The 25,253-nt window shown below is 41.8% G+C and overlaps 1 protein-coding gene across 4 annotated transcripts in view; it reads right to left on the bottom strand.

The window, feature by feature from the left end:
- Window positions 1-25,253, bottom strand: part of CSMD2 (CUB and Sushi multiple domains 2) — a 560,963-nt gene that overhangs the window by 498,545 nt on the left and 37,165 nt on the right. For all 4 annotated transcript variants that reach the window (XR_007770925.1, XM_050932578.1, XM_050932579.1 and 1 more), the window contains exon 2: window positions 19,188-19,404. Coding sequence is in view for 3 of the 4 variants with exons in the window: in XM_050932578.1 (XP_050788535.1) it covers window positions 19,188-19,404 (217 nt within the window). In the remaining variant the exon portion in view is untranslated. The remainder of the gene's footprint in view (window positions 1-19,187; window positions 19,405-25,253) is intronic.

Raw genomic sequence — 25,253 nt, 5'->3', positions numbered from 1 at the left:
ATGTTGAGTCTTGAGAAAAGACTGATGGGGACCTGATAATAATATTCAAATATGTTCAGGGCTCTTATGAAGAGGACTGATCAATTCTTCTCCATGTCCACTGATGGTAGGACTAGAATAATGGGTTTAATCTTCAACAAGGGAGATCTACATTAGATATTAGGAAAAAAAATTATGAAGATAGTTAAACTCTGAAATAGGGTTCCAAGTGAAGTTGTGGAATCTCCATCATTGGAGGCTTTTAAGAACAGGATAGATAAACAGCTGCCAGGGATGTTTTAGATACATGTGGTCCTGCCTAAGTGCAGGGGGCTGGACTAGATGACTCTTGAGGTCCCTTCCAGCCCTACATTTCTATGATTGATTCTTTGGTCACCTGACTTTAACGTTGTTTCAAAAGTTTGTTCATGTCTTATCAATTGCCATTTGGATGTCAACATGGACTGATTTCTAGTCCACTTGTGTGATGGTCATAGCCTCTTGTGGTTACAAGGCTTGAATGGGGGCGGGGGAATAATAATAATAATATATGTGAGACTATGCTGAGAATTCTCCTTAGAACGTGTCTGAGCAGAGTCCCTTCAGGTCATGTCTGCTGACTCTTTACATCTTCAATGCTCTACAGGACAGAAGGACCTTGGTCCAATATATTTGTGGACTTGTTAACCAAGTACTTTTAGTTGGCAAGGTAAAATTCAGACTCCACCTCTGATTTACTAGGCCCAATCTAGGGGACACCCTTCATATTTGTCTCCTTTTGGGCATACATTTGCCCCTTTTCCATGTGAGTGCCAAAAGAAAAACACTTCACCAGTGAGCCCAAGTACAGCTGTCCTACAACATGTATGGTGAGGAACCGGGCAAGGTTCATCCATGTCACTCACACAAGTAAGGATTTTGGACTGGGATTTAGACATTAGTTCTGTAAAGCCTGTGCTGCATTTCTGAAGCATTGGTTAAAATAAACCCCAAAGATAAAGTTCAATATTCTGCTGCTGATCACTGCGCATAATCCTTAACATTACGTCAGCACAGCAGCTGGCAGAACAGACCCTCCTGAGACAGAGGATCTGCAGAGGGCTATAGGTATCTCACGTGGATATTGCTGGAAGTTAAGTGTCTAGGACTTGACAGCGACTCTGCTTCTGAAAAACTGTTTCTCTGTGATCTAGAAACAATGCAAGTGTTCCACCCAGTCACAATTCACCAGTCGGCATGAGCTGGAGCCTGGCACGGAGAGGATGGAACTGCAGCAGAAAAAAAGCTCCTTGCCACAAAGCCAAGCACCTGACCCACTGTGGCTTAACAACCAGCATAGAGATGAACCCGTTCTGACATGAGAGCTGAAGTAGCCCTGCAGCCCAAATGCAAAGCAAACCTTTGAGACAGTCTGAGGACCCAGGTTCATCTTCATTTGGATGTTGTTGTTGTGAATTTACTGCTGGCAGAAAATACATAATTGGCAGCCCGGGAAAGCGAGGCTCCTCCTTCTAGACACAGAAGAGGTAAAATATGGGCAGGAACTTGTGTAGACAAATACACTAGTCAGGGAGGTAAAATAAAAGCCAAGCAAACATTTTGAAAGGGGATATTAAACTTCATGCTTTCAGGGCATAAACCAATCTCCAACTATCAAAGATCAGGGTGGGAGTTAGATCACCCCAAATCTCCCTACTTTGGAATGCTTACATCTTCCCCTGAAGCAGATTGAGCTGGCCACCGTCAGAGACAGGATACTGGGCTAGACTGAACCCTGAGTAGGTCCAGCAATTCTTACGTTCTGAGCTACAGTTCATCTCAAGACCTTTGTCTCAAGACCAGCTTTATTGCCATAGAAGGATTTGAAATGAGCCAAAGCAACTCACTCTATGCCTGACCTCAGGAACCTGGCATCAGCAACCTTTCCCCTTGGTTAGCCTTTCACAACTCCGAAGCTCCTTTCTCAGATCCCCGTGCAGTTAATAAAATAAAACATTTTTTTAATCTTTAAACTCAACTATGACTCTTCACAGCCACAGACCGCAAATATGGTGAGCTAGAAGCTGCTATCTGTAGTCTTTTTTTCCAGACTAGAGCAAGAGAAATTAGACTGAGAAATTAGAGATTGAAGAGAACTGGATAATTGAACATCCATCTTGTCCCTGCTTCTGCAGGTACATCCAGGAACTTGGCATTGCTGAACGTTTCAGACCTGATTCTCCATTGCCCTTCACACTGTGCAGCCATTTACACCTGTGCACAGTGGATGGAAAATGCTATCAAATTGGACCTGCGGTGGTGTGGTCCATTAGATAAGCCCTAGACTGAGTGGAGAGAACTATGTTCTATTCAGGTTCTGCCACTGACCTGTGTGACAGATTTAAGTTACCAATTTGCCTGAGGCATCAGGTGACCAGGCTGAGGCCGCAGGATCGTAGGGGAGGAGATGAAGAGCACACCAAGTGGCTAAATTTTAAAGCTTTATTAAGTAAATAACAGTGGTGAGTGCTGGGAATGGGGAAGGGAGGACAAGAGCTCTGTCCTGTGCACAGGCCGTCCAGGGTCCGCTGTTGATCTCCAATTTGCTTCAGCTCTTAGTTTTAAGTCCTGGGGTCTCTGGAGGGCATTTCATTCAGGGACCTCTGCCTCCATGCTCTTTGTGCCAGTCCAAACCAGCTTTCTGCAGCTTCCTCAGCTTTCCCAAAACATAGTCTTCAGGGACGCGAGACTTTGTTTTTCCCCTCGCTTGCCTTCGCCGTCTTACTAGTTTTTGCAGCCTCTGCAGTCCTGCTTAGCTTAGTTTTCCTTTTCTATGGCTGATCAGGGTTGGAATCTAGGCTGCACTCTTTCTTGGCAGGTAGTCGAGAGTTGGTTTTGTGCAGTGGCCTTGGGCTGAAGTCAGACTCTTATTTTCGGACCTAGCTGGAGCATTGAGTTAACCCATTCCCTTCTCTTTCCCTCCCTCTTCAGCCTTTTTCAACCTGCAAAGGAACCTTTTACTCCACACTCACACCTTTAATCCTTCCCAAAATACCTTGCAATGCCTACAACAGCGTTAGCAATGTACAATGCTGATCTGCCTCCCCAGGGGACCCCCTGAGGGAGGGGGCCATTGGGTTGTGACACCTGCTGTTTGACCTTAGGCAAGTCATTTCCCTTCTCTTTCCCGTTTCACCCTTTATTTGCCTGGTCTGTGCAGACTACGGGCTTTTGGGGACAGAAGTGTTTGTACACTGCCTAGCACAATGGAGCTCTGATCTCAGTTGGAGCCTCTAAGTACTAGTGTAATAACATCAACATCCATCACTAATAAATAGAATGGCAGCATTTTACACTTACCATTGCACAGGAACACATGACTACAACAAGGGTGCTAAACGAAGCAGAAGGGAAAAAACCAGATCATCCATATGCGACGTGATAGTCCTAGTCTTTAATTTCAAAGTTACGTTAATGACATGCAGGCATACAGAGAACTAGCCACCAACAGGGTGAGAATTTAAGTGACACTCCCTCTCCCAGTTCTCCTTTTAGATAGTAGAACTTTTTTTGTTTTCCAAATACTTATAAAACTGAATCCAGACAATGGCATTCTTTACTTACGAAAAGAATCAAATGTTTACAGTTGCTCTCCCTCATATGACGAATACCAATTCTACGTATTCTATTGAGAAGACTCACCACCCTCTGCAATGCAGCAGGAGTAATGAAGTGGTCAATTTTCTATTTGATATCTCTAGTAATAGCACTCCACAATGTCACTGTATCTTCCCTGATCTACTAAGATTGTATCGCTTCTTGCAGACGGTCATTAATTCTGATAAAAGGGAACTACACTGACTGAAGCGGTGCCCGGCTTCAGAAACTTTGAAGGTCATGCCTTAGAATCAGATACACAAACTGCATTGGCCTAAAGATTAACTGAGTTCAGAAGGTTGCCTCCCACCGACCACACACACTTTTCCTGCCTCTAGGAAAAGAAATTAAGACTCCTGGTTGCAAATCCTCTCTAACTTACACCTTTGTTACATATTTTTACACCCCAGCAAATAATCCTCCCTTATACCTTCTCTACCAGCACTTTGCAAACCACAGGTAGGTCCTGCCAAACCTCTAAGTATTACCAGAGACATTTTACAGATCAGAAAACTGAAGTGAAGTGACTTGCCCAAGTTCAGAGAGCAAATCTGTTCTGGAGCTAGGAACAGAAGTCAGGACTCCTGTCTCAGGCTCTAATTCAGGAGTGGCCAACCTGTGGCTTCAGAAGTTAGTAAGCAGCTCCTTGTATAGGCACCAACTCTGGGGCTGGAGCTACAGGTGCTAGCTTTCTAATGTGCCGGTGGGGTGCTCATTGCTCAACCCCTGGCTCTGCCACAGGCCCTGCCCCCACTCCACCCCTTCCTGCTCCCTCCCTGAGCCTGCAGTGCCCTCGTTCCTCCCCACCACCAACCATCCTGCATGCCACAAAACAGTTGATCAGGAAGTGTGGGGAGAAAGGGGGAGGTGTGATGGGCGGGGCTGCTGGTTGGTGCAGGTATTGGGAGCGGGGCAGGGGAGCTGACGGGGGGCTGTTGACATATTACTGTGGTTCTTTGGCAATGTACATTGATAAATTCTGGATTGCTCTTAGGCTCAGGTTGGCCACTCCTGCTCTAATTCTTACTAGGCTGCGCTGTTTCACCTGCACATTCTGCCTATACTTCTGTTATGGGGCAGGTGTTTTCCATGGCTTGTTGCACTGCTCAGAATTTATTCTTTATGGCGAACTGCCACTAATTTTTGGTGAGAGAAGTGTCAAAATTGGTGCAGACTCTGGCCAATACCCACAAACTACTGGGCGGGAGAATGTAAGGGTTTTCCTTTGTGGCCAGATCCCACACTACTAAAGTCAAAGGAACTTCTGCCATGGACTCCAATAGGCCCAGGATCAAATTCTGACCAACCCAGCTCTTTATCTGGCAGCCAGAACACAAGGGTGGGAATTGGAAGACTTGGGTTCTATTCTCAGCTGCTAAGGACTCACTGTGCCACCTTTGGCAAGTCAGCCTCTCTCTGCTGCATTTCCCCATCTGTAAACAGAGACAATGTAGTCAAGTAGAACCTCAGAGTTATGAACACCTCGGGGATGGAGGTTATTTGTAACGCTGAACAAAACATTGTGGTGATTCTTCCAAAAGTTTACAACTGAACATTGACTTAATACAGCTTTGAAACTTCACTAAGCAGAAGAAAAATGCTGCATTTAACCATCTTAATTTAAATGAAACAAGCAGAGAAACAGTCTCCTGAGCTTGTCAAATCTTTATTTAAAATTTCCCCTTTTTTGAGTAGTTTATGTTTAACACAGTACTCTCCTGTATTCGCTTTTCTATTTTCTGTCATCTCTGCTGCTGCCTGCTTGTGTACTTCCAGTTCCAAAGGAGGTGTGTGGCCGACAGTTGGTAATGCTGAGGTTCTACTGTACTCAATAATTTCTGCTCTTGCATAAAGCCTTCCAAATCCTCCTGATGAAAAGCACTATATATGTGCTAAGTATTATTAGTACCATCTCTCTCCCTCTAGTGTTGGAAATTGAATCTCACTTGCTACAACCCCAAACACTCACCAACTGGCTTTTGTAAGTTGTCATTTCTGCTAAAGGAATAAAAGAAACTGACTCAATCGTTAAAAATGTGTGGCTGCTTTTTTAAAATTAAAAAAATATATCGAATAAGGGGATAATATTCACCATGGAGACCGGCAACTCATGATGTAGCGGTTAGCGACCCCAACCAGGGTAGCATTTTCTAATCTGGAAAATGAGCAGAGCACAAGTCTCATGAGGCTGCTCATGATTTCACCACATACGAAAGACTTGGATACAGTGGTGCTGGGCACTACAGGAAATGCTAAGGCAGATAATGATAATTGGAATTTCATTAGGATCTAGAATCTTTTTTAAAAGCTAGTAATTACTATATTAAAAAAATGAACCTGACACTCGAGTGAGCCACCACTTTTACCATCTGTAGGGATGAACTTGGTCTTGTGACTCTAAATTATTATTTTGAATCATCTCAACATGAGATCAGGGTCCCACCGTGCACAGTGCTGTACATACACGTAGTAAGAGGCAGTCTCTGCACCAAAGAGCTTGCTACCCAAATAGACAAGAGGGAGAAACTGTAGGATGTGAAAAGGGAAGCCCAGAAATGTGCAGTGACTTGTCCAGCCCAGGTCAGCAATAGTCCTGGGGGGGGCGTCTCCTGACTGCCATTAGACCTCATCACCTCCTTAAACATGGCAGCCTGACATCATCTTAGTTGGAAAGGTGAAACTGAAAATGGGTCCTACTGCGCAAGGAGTAACAATGCAAAAACAATTTATGGGCATCCCCTGCAACTCCCACCTTGAGCCGTTGCTAAACATCCAGGTGATCAGTCTCTCTCGGCTCACATCAATAGCTTGAACACAGGAAATCAAAACACACTCTTAATTTCCCCGCACATTTAAAATCTAACTCCATTACTAATGGCATTCAGAGCCAGGAGACCAATCAAAGAAAATTCCATCTTAGAGCCTTAACTAAATTTTTCAGGTACTATCTACTTAAAGAAAATATTTTCTTATTCAGCATGCCTTAATACTGGGCAAGCCCCATTGCTGGCGTTTTTCTTGGAGCCTTATCTTCCCTCCCCACACACACACTTGTTAACAATTACTCACAGTGTGGAGGGAAAAGATGAACAAGAAACCAATTCCAAGCAAGAGCCTTACTGTTGTTATTATGGCAGCACCTACAGGCTCCAACAGACCGATGTCCCATTGTGCTAGACACAAAGCAAGAGACAGTCCCTGTCTGAAGATTACAATCTAAATAGACAAAAGGCAGGAGACAGAGGGGAAGCGACTTTCCCAGTTGTTATTATTAGTGCTGTGACAGTGCCTAAGGACTACGACCCCTTTGTGCTAGATGTTATAGAAACAGTTCCCTGCTCCAAAGAGCTTACAACGTGAGTAATGTCACAAAGCAGGTAAGTGAGAGAGCCAGGAAGAGAATCCAGCTCCTCCTGATGCTCAGTCCTCTGGACTACATCACCTCTCTGTTTTCCCATGCAGGTCAACATCTAAAGTGCAGGAGGTCAGAGAAACACCCAAGATTAGCCTTACCTAGGGACTCATTCAAAGCCTACAGAAGTCAATGTTACATCAACGTGAGAATCTGCTGTTAGCTCATTCCCCTTCTTCTGATCTTTGTGTCTGCTAAATGTGAGCCCAACACAGAACAGCAGCACTGAACACCTCTCAAACTTTAAGGACATTTTGCCCAAGGCAGAATTTCTTCAGAGAGGGTCATTTTTTTTTAGTTCTTGACTAATTTTACTGGGGCAACCTTGACTTTCACATCTGGCATCTGCCTTGTGGTAGAGATGAGGCTTGTATACTCAGCATTTCCTGGGAGTGATAGGACAGAGTCTCTAATAATCTTCTCATTCCTGGAGCAGCTTAGGTGAATATCATCTTAGAGAAATAAAACTGTTTATTTTATTTTATTCCATTTAGAGGGCATGGATTTAAGTGTTTTTTATTCCTGCAGAGTTAAACACAACATGACAAACTGCACTGGAGGGAAAAAAAAGGAGGTAAGATTCTGAAGTAAAAGTTCCCCAGCATTGACAGAAGAATTTAGATGATGCTGATTTTTTTCCTATTTTAACAGAATGAACTAAGGTCACTTTGAAGATCTGAGGTCACTGCAGAGGGTTGTGTCGTGGGACCAAGAGTGATCCCACAGAGAACCAGGATAAACAAAGGGTCCTATGTCCTGTCTGCCAATGGTCAATGACCAGTGCTATCCATCCTGGCATTTATGTATGTCTCCGCAACTTGGAACCTGAGCAGCTTCAGAAAAAGACAGTACACTTAGTTCTGCAGTGCTTATACAGTAAGAGCGTGGGCCAGGTGAAAGGATGTGGAGTCAGAAAACTTGGATTTTATCCCCAAGCACTGCCACTGATTTGTGGCAAAACCTTGAATGATTCATGTAATCTCCCCATACCTCACTTTCCCATTTGTAAAATGGGGATCATATGTATTCTGCATGTAAAGTCCTAGATGCTGACAAAGGAGAACAACTTCATCTATGAGAAAAGACCAATTTTTGCCAACACTTTAGAACTGAATGTGTCATGGGTGGATTTTTCAGTGCAGGAAGCCTGAATTAATTTGACAGCGAGAGTTATTTTAAGCAAGGGTTTGGGTTTTTTTTGGGGGGGGGGGGGGTATCTTATTTTTCCCCTTACTTACAAGCTTGGAAGTTTTGCTTTCCTCACTGGCTCTCAAGTACAAATGGCCCAATCCAATTGTTCAGAAGGGTAATTAGATTATCAGCACAAAACAGGTATTTTTGATTTATCTGTAAATGGATCATCCCAATAAGTAACTCACCTCCCTTAAGCAGTGCCATGCAAGCTTAAGATAAAGTATTTTGTTAAATATTTCAGTCAATTAAATATGGCCAAAAAGATATGGCATTTTGCAACTGCATATGCACAGTACATTGACACCAATCATTCCCTTCAATGCTACCTGACAGTTCTTCAGGGAAAAAAAAACAGGTGTCTCCCTATAAGCAGCCTTATCAATATTTTGCATTATAAACAATGGTTGCCATTAAAACTGATTCTAGTGTCAGACAGTTACTCGGTGTCACTGTATCTGAGACTCTACAGATTGCCTCTGTACTTTGAGTAGGAAGCTACAGCGATAAATCTTAGCAATTTTCTCTAACACTACAGATTCCTGAGCTAGATTAGAAACAGTAAAATATTGTGAAAATATCAGATCAGCTTCTCAAGGCTGTGTAAATTCACATATCTTGTTGACTTCCATGGATCTACAGCCATTTATAGCTGTTTCAATCAGCCTCATAATCTAGGTTTGTTCACTTTCTTTGAAACATCCACTCAAACATTTTCTCAAACAACTGAATTCAGTACCATCTGAAGACCTACCTATACTGGGAGAAGACTGAGAAAAATGCAGGGAACCAAAGACTTATAATAACACAGACATAGCTAATTATATTAGTATAGAATAGATCTTTTCTAGCAGTAATTGTAATGCATCCAGAATCTCTGTGAGCATGAATGGTGATAGAGTGTCCCTGGGAGAGTTACTATTTTATGGATACTTTTTAACAGAGGACATGGCTATGCTTATCAAATATGGGAATCTTAACATGTCCAAACACTATATTTGAAGGCCCTCATCAGTACTTAGTAAGCATCTGTTCTGATTTAAAGGACCAACTGCACAGCATATTAAGGCAATTTATATTTTAAAATTGGGTTCTTCATCTGATACTGGTGCTTGGAAACCCTCTAGAGTTAGGGTTACTTTGGTGCTTCAGAATAAGGTTAGGGTTTAGGTTATTCATGTCCTAGAGTTAGAATTAGAAATGGAACTGGTTGGAGAACCCAGGCAAGGGTTATAGTCACAGGGACTGGAACTCTCCATGGTCCTGATCTTTCTCCATTGAAATCAATGGGAATTTTGCCATAGGTTTCAATGATCAGACTTGGGAGGAAATATAAAGCACCTTGTGGTGGGCAGCTGCCCCACCCCCATGCGAGAGTGAGTTAGAGTAGGCCAGAGCGGCTGCGCAGGCTGGCAGCCAATCAGGGCCGAGATTAGAGCCAGCCAATCAGGGCTAGGCGCTATATAATGGCTGCCTAAGAGAGGGGCAGGCAGTCTCTCCCAGGCCTTCAAAGGGTGAAGGTCTGTCTCCTGCGTGAGGAGACTAGCACCTGGGACAGCGCAGTGCTGGGCAGGCTCTGGGGGGCCTAAGGGAACTCCAGCCTGCTACCAGCCAGGCCCTGAGGGAAGGGCCTAGTCACTGCAAAGGGGCCTAGGGAGAGAGATGCACCTACACCCAGCCATTGGATGTGGCAGTAGCATACTGCACCAGACCCCTGATACAAGGGGTTGGGGACTTTGGAGTGTGGTTGACCACTGTGGCTGGGGCACAGAAGAAGACTGCTGTTAACCCATCCAGCCCCCAGGAAGGGGGTGAGGATGGACTAGGGGGCACTGCCGGAGGGCAGTGGCCTGAAACGGACGTCGCTGAGTGAGGAGCAATGTGGGTCTGGAGACCAGCAGAGAACAGACGACGGATGGGACACCACCAGCAGAGGGTGCTCCCCATGGACTGAGCTAATTCCCTGAGCGACTAGCAGGAGGCGCCACGGTGATGAGTCCCAAACCCGTCACACACCTTTATACCAGTTTAACTGCATCCACAGTGTGGGGTGTGGGGAGAGAAATATTACCATTTTAACTATTTCAGTTCTTAATCCAATATAGTTACAGCGGTATGAGAACTGTATGTATACCACCCCTTGGATGCATGAGCAAAGTACGAGAAATCCAGTTTTAAAATGACTTCATTAAAGACAGAACTTACCTGGTAACAACTATGACTAACTATTCTACATTTCTGTGATTCTATGATCAGTCCTCCTGCTTTGCCAAGCATCTAAATACTCAACTGCAGGTTGGTTGTCCATGATCAGATAAAATATCAAATAGTTCCAGCAGACTGCCAGTTATTGAGGTGGGAGGAGGGGGCGAGAATCAACAAAATTTGTGGACTGACATGAATTTCATATATAGGACAGTGAATCCTGACCAGGCAAGGTATCTCGAAAAGCACACAAGAATGAGATGGTATTCGAACAAACCTTTTAAAAACTGCTGCATAATGTAGCCGCTGCAAAGTATTCATTAACCTAAGAGAAGCCTTTAAGCGATCAAAAAGGCAAGAGATAGAAGGGAAAGGGCGTTTGCCATTCATTTATATATGGAATTATTTAAATATTTATCTTTAAATGACTCCTCTGCACATAAGTGCTACTTTATCCATTTATTCAGTGTACGGGTGAGAGAAAATATCAGGCTTTGTATTTGTATTGAAGTTATACATTTGTTCCCCCTTTTTTATGACAACAATGTTTAAAATGGCTAAAAAGAAAACAAGGAAATAGCGTGGAGTGTAATTTTGAAAGGGATTCACTATTGAGGACAATAGAAAATTCCCCCCACATCAAGAACAGTGGACGTGCTATGTACTAAGTAAAGCTGGTGAGAAAAACTTTGGAGCCATTTTCCATGATCAAAATTGAAACGCTCTGCGAAATCATGTCAATTTTGTCAAAATGTCTTATAGGAGAAAAACGGGGAAAAAATCCTCCTATTTCACTATTGTCAGAACAAAACCTTATGACTTTTCATTGTTAATGATCTTTTATTTAGCTTTTTGTTTTATTTTGCATTATGCTACAAAAAAAAAAAAAGAAATGTTTTGTTTGAAAATCTGGCCCACCAGTGAACTAAATACCATTATTATGCATGAGAGAGACAAGGTGATCTGGTGAGTAAGGCACTCTCAGGGCTTATCCTTAACACAGAGTTAGCTTCAGGTATAACATGAGTGCTGCCCTTAACCAAACTCCTGTCCGTAATCAAAAATCTCTAGCTTGAGTTAAGTGGTGCTTTAAACTCAGACTAGCTGCTTCCTCAGGGAAGTGGGTTGAGGCCCGAGTACAGCAGATAACACAGAGGGGACTCAGGTACTCTGTGCTGCTAATGCAAGAATTCCATGCTGCTCCAGCGTTTTGCAGCGTGAACACTCTGAGCTAGGTTATCGTGAGAGAGCTAACTCAAGAGAACCATGCAGTGAAGACTCAGAGGGTCCTAAATTTAACACAATACTCAAGTCAGATGTCAGAGTCTCAAATCATTAATATCTGCATTGCCCTTAATGATCTTCAGGGCGGTTACTATAAAGGCACAAAGTACTGTCCTCCTCTCTTACCACCTAAGGATATATCCACATGGTATTGTGCCTTGGAACTCTGCTCACTTGCTATAAGAGGAAGCACAATGTAGCAGATAGTTTGCTGGATTGGGAGTCCAGTGACATGGGTTCTATTCCTGGATCAGGCCCTGGCCCTTGTGACCTTTGGCATGTCACTTCCCTTCTCGATAACTCAGTTTCCCCTCTCATCCTTGATCTAGACTGTAAATTATTCAAGCCAAGCACTGTTCCATACAATGTATTTATAAAGCACCTACCACAATGGGGTCTCTGTGTTGGGCTCTGCAGACACAGAACCATGAAAGTCTGGCAGCAGAATTCTCCCTTCTCTGTGACTGACTTTCCCCTCATGCTCTTTGTCTCTTGTCTATTTAGAGTGTAAAATCTTGTACTATTTAGTATAATGAGATTGTGTCTTACAAAGAATTAATACAGCACCTAGCACTATGGCGCCCTGATCTAAATTGCAGCCTCCATACACTACTGTAGTCTTGATAAAAGACAACAGCAACACATGGTTTAAATCCTTGAATATGCATAAATGTATCCAAAGGGTACTTATCACAACAGCCTATTAAAAATACAGTACACTAACATGAGCACTGCAGCTTGCCTTAAAAGACCTCTTGGCAGGTTACTTTTACTGGTTGAACAATCAGAAGAAAATGTTTCTGAGTAAATATTTAAAAAAAATGTTTAATGTTTAAACAGAAACAATGTTTTCTTGATTGCTTGAACCAATATTAAAGGAAGTAGTGAAAACAGTTCATGTTCTCTAACGACAGGGTTTTCACTTATTGTCATCATCATTGTCTAGGTTCCAGTTGTACCCACATTATGCTAGGTACTTTCCAAACACTTAAGGCACCACATTCCTCACTCCAGAATTATACAATGCCTCTTCACCAACATCAAGATGGCCAATACATAGGGCACAAGAATGGGAGCTAGAAGACATGGGATCTATTCTACACTAGTCAAATTAAATGTATAAATTCCCACTTTAAAATAAAAAATGTACAAGTCTTAATATAACCAAATATTTTTCTCCTTTCCTCTAAATGCTTAAACTAAAATAAAAATGGGTGTTTCTTCTTCAATTTTATGAATATCTAATCCTAGTTAGAATTTGTCCATTAAAAGTTTATATAATGAATTTAAATTAATAAAATATCACAATAACCTATAATAAAAATACAAAATCACAAACTAATTTTTTCCAAACAATAAAACCTAATAGAACTGGAAAACTATATCAAAATTATGCATAAGAAAATATAAAACCAAAACTCAATAAACCTAAACCAATATAGCAAAAAGTAAGCCTAATTAGTACACAAAATAATACAGGTAAGTGATTCCACACATCACTCTCCATTTAAAATCCCTTTTTTTTTTTAACTAACCCCCAATTCCTAAAGCAAGTTTCACCATCACAATTGCCATGCACACTATCTCCTAAAGCACTGGACCTTCTTTGTGTAATCCTAAAAGGTGTCCTTACCATCCCAGGAAAAGAAGAAGAAGAAGGAAAAAGGGAACCCAACGGACCCCACCACTGCTAAATCCCAGACATCTAAAATAAAACCAAACCAAACAAACTCCTGTCTGTCTCCAGTAACTTCTCTTCCTCCTCTTCCCCTCCCTCCCAACCCCTCCCCAAAACAATTACCATCTTTAACACTGTCCAAAAAATGGTCAAGCAAGGGAGTTTTTCTTTCTAAAAACTCTCTAAAGAACTGTTAAAAGCCTCCCTTAATATTTTAACTGTTTTTCCTTCTCTTCTTTGTCTTTAATGAAAGGTTAAAATAATGTTCATAGTATGTTCAGCAGAAGAGTAAACAAGCTAAAGTCTATATATTCTAAACTTCAAACCTTGTTTAATGACTGACTTATGCTAACACCTTTAGCAGATATTCCATCTACATTACTACAACAGGCATTCTTACCGGTATGTTTGAGAATTTGTGACTTTTGTCAAACAGGCGGTCAACCAACCAGCTTGCCAACCCTACTTACAGCTGCAGATTGTTCCCTGTTGACTCAGCTTCCAAGTGTAGTTTGTAAAATGGCCATCTAATGGGACACTTCCATGTATCCTACATGCCCTAGGTAGCGGAGTGCCATCTGAGACTTAAAATAAGGAATTCTGCTGCCCAATTCTAGACTCTTACATTTGGAAAGTGATTGGAAATTATTAGCATCAGTGAAAATTCTTTAGAAAAACGTTACACGGATGGATGCACCAGAAAACACTGCAGCAAAAGAGGAAGCCTCACCCTGGGGATGCCATGAGCAGACAGCCAGTTCCTAGAAAGTGCTAAGTTCCCACAACTCCCTCTGATTACTTCAGCCCCATAAATAGCTCCAAGTTATTACTCAGAATTAATTGCGTTCCTGCATAGCCCCACAGCACAGAGCTGTGAGAAATCAATCGGTGCAAACTAAGCTGACTGGAGCATTCCTTTAAAAATAATACATTCACCAAAGCATGACTGGGAACTGGGGCAATAGCAGCTTTAAATTAGAAAACCCCAGAAGTACTCCTCTGGCCCATCCCAATGATTTCAGAGGAAGTTAGAGGGCTGTAGGATTGGGACCTAGGAAGACCAGTGTAATATATTTGGCTCTTGGTGAATGGAGGAGAGTTTTGTCTGGCCTGATGATGCATAGAAAAGTCTCACTGAAGCTGATGGGAGCTACTCACATAGATCTGAGGGAAGATCTGGAATGTTTAATTTGAATTATTGAAAACGTGCCACCCTCTCACTCTGTTCAGGGAAGAAAGTGATCTCTTGCTATCACCATCCCCTAGACCCAAAGAAGAAGGCAATTCTATTTCCACATTCCCTCTGAAGATGAGCTCTGGAGATATGCAAGGTGTTGGGAGAGAGAGGAATCTGAGAAGGTCACTTTCGTGAGATGCTACAGGAGTAAATAAGGACTTAACGCCTCCCCAAGCATCAGCTCTGCTGATATTATTCTTCCTTGATTGCTATTTAAGGACAACAGCTGCTCTAGATGGTCTAAATTAAGAAAACTCGGAGATGCATTTATACTCATGTCCTCATCACACGATACAAATTTCCCAACGTACAATAAACCAGTTTATTAGCAAGTGTCTCATTGAATTAAGTTTACTCTTATTGTATTAGGGAACTTTCATACCACATTAAACCGCAATACAATAGGGTGTTTGCTAACACAAAGAATAGAATGACTGACTACCTCTCCGAAATTCACTTACACGTGACGCACAAAGCCCCACAGCAGAAAAAGCAGGGGAAATTCTTTGTAATAGAGATTAAATGCAATAGTAGGGCCTTGTCAAATTCCTCCTGCACAAGGGTGAATTTCACCAATAGGGAATACATTAATTTCCACCAAGCTCATTCTTCCGCACCAAGAAGTTGAGCGAAGAATGACACACTAAACAAGCCAGTCTCCCTACATGGATACAATACAAACACATTCATCCAATCCCTCCATTGAACCATTATTCTCACGTATTCGATTTGTGTTGAATTTGAAAGAATCTATGCACAGCTAACCAAGCGCAGAATTTGGCCTACTGAGAGGAAGGCTATAACTCCTTCCATTTAAAAGGGATTCTTGTTTATTAAGGTGAAAATCAAATGAAGACCCAGAAGGCCAAAAGAGAAGATTTGTGTCCGTCTGTTAACTATTTTACTGATGGCCACCATCATGGCGAATGGCACAGTTACATTCTCTTCATAGAAGCAGGTTTTTTCCCTCCCATTGCACTTGCCTATCACTTATTTTAGTCATCTTACTGATGAACTTTGATAAATGATGTACAGTTCATCCATCTCCTAGAGTAGCACTTAGATGATGAATGGAGTACATTTGGAAAGCAGACTGAGGAAAAACAAAATTGATATTCTAGAAAAAGAAAAAAACTGAGCACTGCCAACAAGCTGCAAAGTTTAATAAGGAAAGATTGATGCACAAAATATTAGCTGAACAAAGACTGAGACGTTGAACAGCCAAGAAACAGCGAATTCTGATGTCAAGAGCCAGTCTAACTACAGGGCAATTTTGAGAAGCACCAAAGTCATTTAGGACTTTCAGTGCAACTTGAGCTCCTAAACCCTTTTCATGCTTTTGAAAATCTCACACTAAATACCCACCACGCTGACTTCAGAAGTTTTATTATGGATGGCTCCACAATTGTACACATGGAAACAAATGACAGCTAAAAATTAGAGGGTGAAATTCACACTCATTTTTTGTTTTGCACGTGGCTATACACCCTAGCTATCCTGCGACACAGTTGGCGACTGAACAATCAGCGATGATGGAGGGAAGACCCCATCAGTTTCTCAGAACCCAAAATGAGGGCTGGTAAACTAGAAATTTATAAACAGTGCAAATTTAATCTGGGTCACTGAGACAATCTACATAGAACTCTCTCCTAAGCTATTTTTGCAGTCACATTTCAGGATGATGATGATGATGATTTGAACTGTGGTAATACCTAGAGGAGTCAATCATAGACCAGCACCTCATTGTGTCAGGTACTGTACAAAACATGGAATGAAAAGAGACTCTCCCTGTCCCAAAGAATTTACAGTCTAAGAAAGAATGCAAACACACTTATCTGAGTGCTCCAACATTTGTAGTACTCAGATTTCCAAAGATAACCAACTGCAATTGAAAGCCGCTGGGAGTTGGGAACCTTGCTGTGCTTTGTGCCATTGAAAATCTCCTCCGTCTGTATTTTCGATGCAAAATTTGCTGATTATTTTCCATACAATTTTTTTGTTTGTTTAGACACACAACTATCCTCCAGGCCATTTCAAAGCCAGATATTTTGCTTCTCATGAAGTAGTCAGTTCACAATGAAAGACAGGAAAGTCAGACTATTCACTAGTTTCCCTAATAAGATTTTTTTTCATCCTTCGAATTAAATTGTGATTTTTTTTTTTACAATAGAGATTTTTCACTCAGAACAGGACTATTAAGTAAAAATGTGCCAGTCACCCAAAATATTCCTAGCGCTCAGCAAAACCACAGAAAGTCTGCTCATTTTTTAATAAAAAAGGCTTCTGTAAGTTCAAATTACAATTAAAAAAACCAACTTAAAATGTGAATGCATCACATTTTTACTATGGACTTTTGTTCACCCTCTAATGATATCCATCAGTCCAGGTACCCTTTACAACTCTAACCATTATAGCATCCAAGCACTGTGAATCCCAGAGGTTTGTTAGCACTGATGGCTTACACTTCGATTTCCTTGCCATTCTCTCAGTCTGGAGTCATATTGTGCTTAGTGATAATTAGCAGTGAACAGGAATCCCTGGTTGTGATCTATCTACAGTAACCTTACTGATTCACTCCACCATGACTCCTTCCTCCAATTTAAGCTCACTTATGGATTCTGCATCCTCAGCAGAACCTCCCACCGATTTCCAGAGAGCAAGGATAGTTTATGCCAATGCTGATGAATGCAGTAATTTGCCCGGGGGCTGCTTGGGATGAGGCAAATCACAGCACTGACTCTCCACCACTGCAAAGTTTGCCTCACAAGAAGCTGAGCCTAGAGAAGACTGAGCATATGTGGGTCTCCTTTATACATTACCAAGAGCAAAGTAATGTCCTGCCTCTTGATTAAATAAGAGCATAAGAACAGTCCTACTGGGTCCGACCAAAGGTCCATCTAGCCCAATATCCTGTCTTCTAACAGTGGCCAATGCCAGGTGCCCCAAAGGGAATGAACAGAACAGCTAATCATCAAGTGATCAATCCCCTGTCGCCCATTCCCAGCTTCTGGCAAATAAAGGCTAGGGACACCATCCCTGTCCATCCTGGCTAACAGCCATTGATGGACCTAGCCTCCATTAATTTATCTAGTTATTTTTTTAACCCTGATATAGTTTTGGCCTTCACAACATCATCTGGCAAGGAGTTCCACAAGTTGCCCTTTTCTGACTCTTTTCCAAGTCCAATATATTTTTTTTTGAGATGAGGTGACCACATCTGCATGCAGTATTCAAGATGTGGGCGTACTGTGGATTTATACAGAGGTAATATGATATTTTCAGTCTTCTTTTCTATCTCTATCTTAATGATTCTCCACATTCTGTTTGCTTTTTTGACTGCTGCTGCACATTGAGTGGATGTTTTCAGAGAACTATCCACAATGACTCCAAGATCTCTTGCGTGGTTTCAGCTAATTTAGACCCTATCATTTTATATGTATAGTTGGGATTATGTTTTCCAATGTGCATTACTTTGCATTTATCAACACTGATAAAATGATGAAATCCCATAATCAAGACAATTCTCTAGCATAGCTGCAAGGTGAAGACATAATTTATCCACCCACCTGAACTCCACTATAAACAGAGTGTTTTCTTTAATGTTTCTGTTTCTCTGATCCAGATTTTCCAGATGAGTTAGCCAAGACACCAAGAGGACAAGTCCTCAGTCACAGAGAACAAGTGGCTTAAAATGAAATAAAAACAAAATCTTTGAGCACCCTCCCCACCCAAGATCACAGCCTTTGGTCCAAGTTCTACACAAAGCAGCCACTTCATGTCACCGAATTCACTGTGAAATGCCAACATCAAAATCCAGTTTTATTGGTTAAAACCTGAAATAAGAAGCCTTTGAACTTACCATCAAAATCAACAAACTAGGAGTAATTCTAGGGTCTTGTCTCTGAATCATAAAGTTCAGTCAATATGTCTGTCTCTCTCTCACACATGCATTTTTAATTGTCAGCATCTCTATTGAACATATTATTCATAATATTATGCCAGCACATCACTGTCTCAGCTGAGACAAAAGCACCATTGCACTAGGCATCGTACAAACACATTATCTGTGACAGTTCTCACCCTCAAAATGTTTACAATTTAAATAGACATTACAGAATCAATGGACAATTATCCCCAGTGTACAGAGCTTAAGTGATTTACCCAAAGTCACACAGGGAATCTAGCACAGCCGGGAATTTACCCCAACTCTCCTAAGTCGTGGTCCAGTGCCTTAACCACAAGGCTGCTCTGTGTCTCTCTACGATAGTAAAGCTTTGGGTTTAAGGGAAAAATCTTCCTCATGTCAGGACTCCTCTTTTCTAGCTCCATTTTCTAAATTAAATTCTCCCAGATGTCTAGGTTATATTGATAAGCCATGTTTGTCAGGCACTCTCAGCAGTATTTAGGATCTTATCAAACATAAGAAATCAAAACAGCTAAGAGAATCTCTCTCACAAATAAGCTGCTGATTCAGTGCAATCCTCCAACCTAAGTATTTTAATCCCAGTGGCAGAAATCTTGAACACACTTATAAATGCCACCAATTGTTATAGCGCACACCGTACCTTGTTCTCAGATTGCCCTGCTGAGGCAATCCGTCATAGACTGATAATACATCAAAATCTTCCTCTAAGGCGAAGGACTGGAACACAAGCTGTATTCTGTTCTGCTCCTCAGCAGTGATTGTCCACGTGCAGTTTGCATAATTTGGATATCCGTACGGAAATCCTGGACTTTGTATCGTCCCGTTTGGGCCTTGAAAGACGTAGCTGCAGTTCGGGGCTGGTGAGAGAAAAGACAAACATGTTATTGTAACAGACCTTATAATTCTACACCAACACCGCTGTTAATACAGAGCCAACGTGTAGGTTGCTCATTTTCAAAAACTTGCTGGAGGGTGATTTTTGTTCAGGTTGGAAATATACTTGCTCTGTTAGAGCTGCACTCATCACAGAGATCATAAAACAAGCCTGAGTCATCACGAGGCAGATTTGTTTTGCACTCATTGAGGCCTGGGCTACACTTAAATTTAGCTCAAGCTAGCTACATCATTCTGGGGTAGAAAAATTCACATTCTTGAGTGCCACAGTTAAGTCAACGTAACCCCTCCGGACAGACGGGTAGGTCAACAGAAGAATTTTTCTTTCAACCCTATCTCCTGTCACTGAGGCACCACAGGGTGAGAGTGGGTGGAGGAGTGGGGTGATTACTTATATCAATGGAAAAAATCCTTCAGTTGATGACTGAAGTGTCTACACTACAGTGCTACAGCAGCACAGCCACAGCGACTGTAGTGTAGACATGCCCTAGAGTAAGCCAGGTATAAAGGTGATTTTGATTATTAGTATTATAACATTAATGCCTAGAAACCTTGGCCAATGTATGAGGAAACAAAAAGTTAAGAGACATGGAAATTCTCCTTAGTCTACTTCACTTTCCCTTCGGTGTTATTTTAAACCTTGCAGACTGTATTTCTGAAACATGGAACTTGTAATCACCGTAATGCTAGTTTGAGGTAGAACTTGAGTTTTGCCCCCACTTCTGTCCCCCACCCCCCACACACACACACCTACACCTCTAACACTTTGAACTGAAGCTAGCTGGCCCCTCAGTGGCACAGGCTGAAGCTCCAGTGTAGCTGATGCTCCAGCTAGAAATGCAGTGATGCAGCAGCTTGATTTGCAACTCAACCACTGTCGTGGGGTCGCTCTCACTAAACCTAACTGCTGCAGCGAAGACAAGCCCCGGAGGCAAATTCACCCCTGCTATGAAGAGGTACAACTCCTGCTGGCCTTAGTGGAATTGCTCCTGTCTACATCAGAGCTGAATTCCAGCCTCAGCAAGGGAATTTGGGTTTGTGCGATTAGGCAGTTGGCAACCCTACCGTCTGCAGGGAAACGCAGTGCAAAACAAAAGCTGTGCTACCTTGTTATCCTGTGATCCAGTTGAGTTTGACTGATCACTGCTTGTTGAGATTGCTGAGCTCTACAAAGCAAGTCTGGCTTCTTCCATTGATGCTAGTTTGTTTACCCTTATTTATGCTGTTTGTTGAGGATTTCAAACTGAAATTGTTCAGACTGGAAATTATGGCTTTGATTTCTCATTGCTGTTTTCCAAATCAGTAAAGTTATTCACCCTTCTGAGTGTCAACCAGCCGCAGGTAAAGAACGATCTTAGCATTAATTAAAGCCAGTTATAATTCGATTGGCCTACCTTGGAACCAAAATGCTTCAGAGAACCTGTTCTGTCCCTGCAAGATGAAAACTCATATCTTTATGGAACTGCAGCAGTTAGATTTACCAGAAGGGGAATATTTTTGTCCAGGGCTTATTTTACAAATAAGATTTAGGATAGCCCTATAATCCAGAGCAGTGGAGTAAATGTGACCCATTCATATAACTCATTAACAAAGATAAAGAATATAACTTTGCATTTTTACAGTACTTAGCATTTGTGGCTAGGTTTGCTTTGCAAATTCCAATCACAGAGCACATGTGCAACCCCTGTGAGCAAAATTCATCCCCATGCACTCTTAAATTGCACTTGTTTGTGGACTTGGCTTATGTGATGCATGAACATGCTGCTAGTATTCTAGGCAGGGGTGAATACCCGTGATCCTTTGTAAAACAGGCGACACTAATCCATTTTACAAATTGAAAATTGAGCATAAGTCCACACTGGGGAGATCCATAAGTTGCCCTGACTCTCAGTTCCTCTCCCTATCCACTAGACCATATTCCCTTTCCTTCACACAGGCTGTTATTCAGCAGGCAAAGTGTGGATACATAATTTTCCTCTACAGAACACTTAATATTAATCATGAGTAAATGCCATCTGAACAATTTGGGAAAATTGGTAAATTAAAAAGGCTGTAGCTATATAATTGTTGCTGGTATAAAAACTATTGATGCTACTAGCTATTATGCTAACTAAGCATATTCAAGGTCAGAGACCCTGTGTCCCAAACACTTCAAAAGGTCATCGGAAGGACAAACAAGATGTAATCAATCTGCTTATGCCAGGATAGCCCTAACTCAGAGATTAAAGCCATGAACAAACAAAGATGGCTACAAAAATCTACATCCTCCCAAACTGATAGTAGCTGAAGAAACGCAGTAAACGGCAACAGAAAAAGCTGATACGGTTCTATAACAAACTAATCTACTGAAATAATTCCACATTCATGATTGCAGCCCAAGATGAGCTTATGCTTCTTATGGACTCAGCTAACAGGAAATTGCTTATTGGAAGAAAAAGTTAATTTCTCGAGAGCTGACAATCTACAAGGCAATCCACCTTCATCAGAAATAGCCAGGATCTGTGTTTATGTTGGAAACTGATGGGAACAGCTGGCAGACATGGGAAATAGATCAAGGAACCACAAGAGGTTTTACTCATACCCAGTAATCTGGTTTAAGGTCTGAGTTAGTTCATTTTGGGTTTGATCACCAAGACTTGATCTAAAGTCTATGTTACAAGACTATCAAATGTTGCATTTCTCCTTTGAAGACTCATGGTAACAATTCTCTTTATCCCTTTGGCCCCAGGGCATCAATAAATACAGAGGAATGCATGTTTTAGTGAACCCCACACTAATACCTTGAGAGCCCTCAGGGCTGTGTTGTCAATGGGCCTTCTTGAGTGTGCCTGCCAGCACTGTGCACAAGCAGAAATCCACACTTTCTCATGCCAACTTGAACCTTCAAGGGAAACAGAAGCACATGTCTCATGCAAGTGCAAAGGAAAGTCCCTGAACTCAGGGAAAAGCAGGGGCTTCTCCCACCTAGTGCTCCCCTGGGTGCTGGTGATCTGACATTGCAGTAGGCTTAGCCATGATGGTTCTTCTACAATGTGCCAACTACCAGGATGAACTTGATGGCCTGTGTGGGCTCCCCAGTGCCCTCTACTAGATGGCATTGCAATCATTTAACTCTTGTGTCACACACCCCCTAGACTTAATAGATTTGCCATTAGCTAAACCCAGATTAAGTCTGTGCTTTTGGAGAAAGAGGGTCTGAGGTCTATCCTCTCTTTCACTAGGAAATACAGCACAGTGATAACCATGAAGACTCAGGCAGAAGCCATGTTTTATAACAATATTGTAATGCACGCAGTAACCAATTTCATTGTACTCTGCATACAGGACCAGCCCTTAACACCTGCAGCATCCTGAATCTGAGCTAGAGCTACGCTGTCCAGGTTTTGCAACATCTAGACTCTGCTTGGAAAATACACTATGGCCTGAGCAGCTATTTGGAGTTCAACTGCTGCCTAGTATAACTACAGGATCAGACCCACTCCATAAGCCTGAGTACAACCACGGAGACCTCAATTGTTATTTGTTAACCCAGTTGCTTGCATTTTCCTTAATCTAGCAAACATCACGGCAGCCCATGCTAGGGAGAGTCCGGAGCAACCATGCATCATGCAAAGAACTCCAAATGGAGAGCAATATTTCAGTGATGGTTCTGACTTGCTTTCCCCAGCCCACAGGTTCTAAATGTGACTTCACTCCTCTTGCCGCAATACATATGGGAACGTAGGGCATGCCAGAGTGGATCAGACCAGTGACCCATCCAGGCCTATAACCTGCCTCTGATAGTGGCCAGTGTCAGATGATTCAGAGAAAGGTGCAAGAAACCCTGCAGATATTGAGCAGTTTATACCAGGAAATTTTCTCCTGACCTCACTAGTCAGAGGCTGGTTTAAGCTCTGAAACAGGAAAGATTAGATCCTTTCCAAAACTGTTGCATTTTGGGGGGAGGAGGGTAGTATTTTTAAAGCACTTCCTCTTACACATTGTCACTCCTAATTCAAGAGCCACAACAGTGAATGAAAAAGGGTAAATAGATAAAGGTAACAAATCCGATGTCATCTGCCAGCCAGCCCTATGTGGCCGTGTAAATATTTATGTACTCTATTTCCAACTTCTAATACTACAGCTCACAGACTAAAGCTTCATGATAGCGCTGTAGCTGCAGGAATCACATCAGCATACACACATTTGGATGGACATAAACAAGAAAAGAGCTGCTTCCACTCATGTTCTTGAAAATGGCAACTGGTATTGGAACTCTGGAAAGTGTTCTATCCTAAGGATAATCACAGATTTAAAACATGCATCTTATTAAAGGAATGTAGTTAATTTTATTATGATAACACCGACAGACAAGGAGCAGGACCACATTGTGCTAGGCTCTGTATAATGGAAAGATAGATTCTAATCTCTTTGGGGCAAGGACTAAGTGAAAAATTGAGTGTAGATGGCAGGATTCATACCTGTGCAGGGAAACCTCAATTAGTATTAGGACCCTCAGCTGAAATTGAAAGAATCTGAAAAGTCTCCTTTACTCATCACCATTTACCACACACACACCATCACACACACACACACACACACACCCCCTATGGAACTGACTCCACAAGTTAGCATTAGAGCCAAGAGCTGAATAGGTTTCAAAATATGACTGGCCATTTCAATGGACAGAGAACAGCCAGAGTTACATTAGACAGAATTATTATTTTTTTAAATGATAATACCCAAGCTTCACAGCATAAACCAAATTCTAACAGAACTCAAGAGGTAACCTCCCCATAAGCAAATGATTCCATAACAGCATCTTCCTCTGAAGTATCTGATATCAAACTACTGTTGGAGACAGTATTCTGGACTAGATGGACGGCAGGTCCGACCCATTAGGTTCCCATGTTCTGAACCATGTTAATAACGCTCAAACTAAGGGTTGTCAAATTATCGTCATTGCAGAAGGTATCAACTGAAAACAAATGAACAAAATCACATTTAAAAATGAAAAAAGAGCCAGAGAGAAGTTAAGATTTTTAATTGACTATTTTTTTAAACAAACATTGAGAGGCAAACCCAGCTGGAAGCACCTTTTCAATAAACTTGACTCTTCAGCATATGGTTCCTCCCCCATCCCATCTTAGTGTTTAGGCAGCATAGCTGAGTCAGACAACCTACATGTCCCAACACTGTCATCATAAATCTTCTCCTAGCTGTCGGATCAAACTAAAATCTTAGAGTCACACCTGATATTGCCAGTGGGTGAAGTGCAAAATGCAATTTCCAACATTTTATTGTCTTCCAGCCTCTTCTTAGGGCTTAAATTTACTGGGCCAGATCCACAGCCCGTGTAAATCAACGTAACTATTAACTATAGTGATTTAGACTAGCCAAGGATCTGGCCCACTATATGGCAGAAGGGGGAAAGCAGAATTTATTTCGGCAGTTTCTCATAACACAAGCTAAGGCACTTAATGTCTCAGCAGAAACAAAAACTAATTTAACAACACTGAAGTACGGCAACAGCACAATTTTAAAAAGGACAAAAATCAAATCATATGCATTGCCTCTCAGCAATATAATCTATGGAGGATACATAGCCATTTCTTTTCCTTATTGCAGCAGGTGTTTAATGTTTTGATTTTCCTTAGCTATTGTTATTTACACTCATATGTTTTTCTCTAGTATTGTTCTTTACTAGTCAATAAAATGTGTGAACTTCAAACAAGATACTACAGTAAAATTAAAGCCACTACTCTGCACATTTTACTTTCACACATGTTCCACTCGGACGTACAAAGAAGGGCGAGATTCTGCCAGCACTGAA

This window comes from Gopherus flavomarginatus, chromosome 22 (genome assembly GCF_025201925.1).
Source record: "Gopherus flavomarginatus isolate rGopFla2 chromosome 22, rGopFla2.mat.asm, whole genome shotgun sequence".
Classification (NCBI taxonomy): domain Eukaryota; kingdom Metazoa; phylum Chordata; order Testudines; family Testudinidae; genus Gopherus; species Gopherus flavomarginatus.
This window is presented reverse-complemented; position numbering and strand designations above follow the sequence as displayed.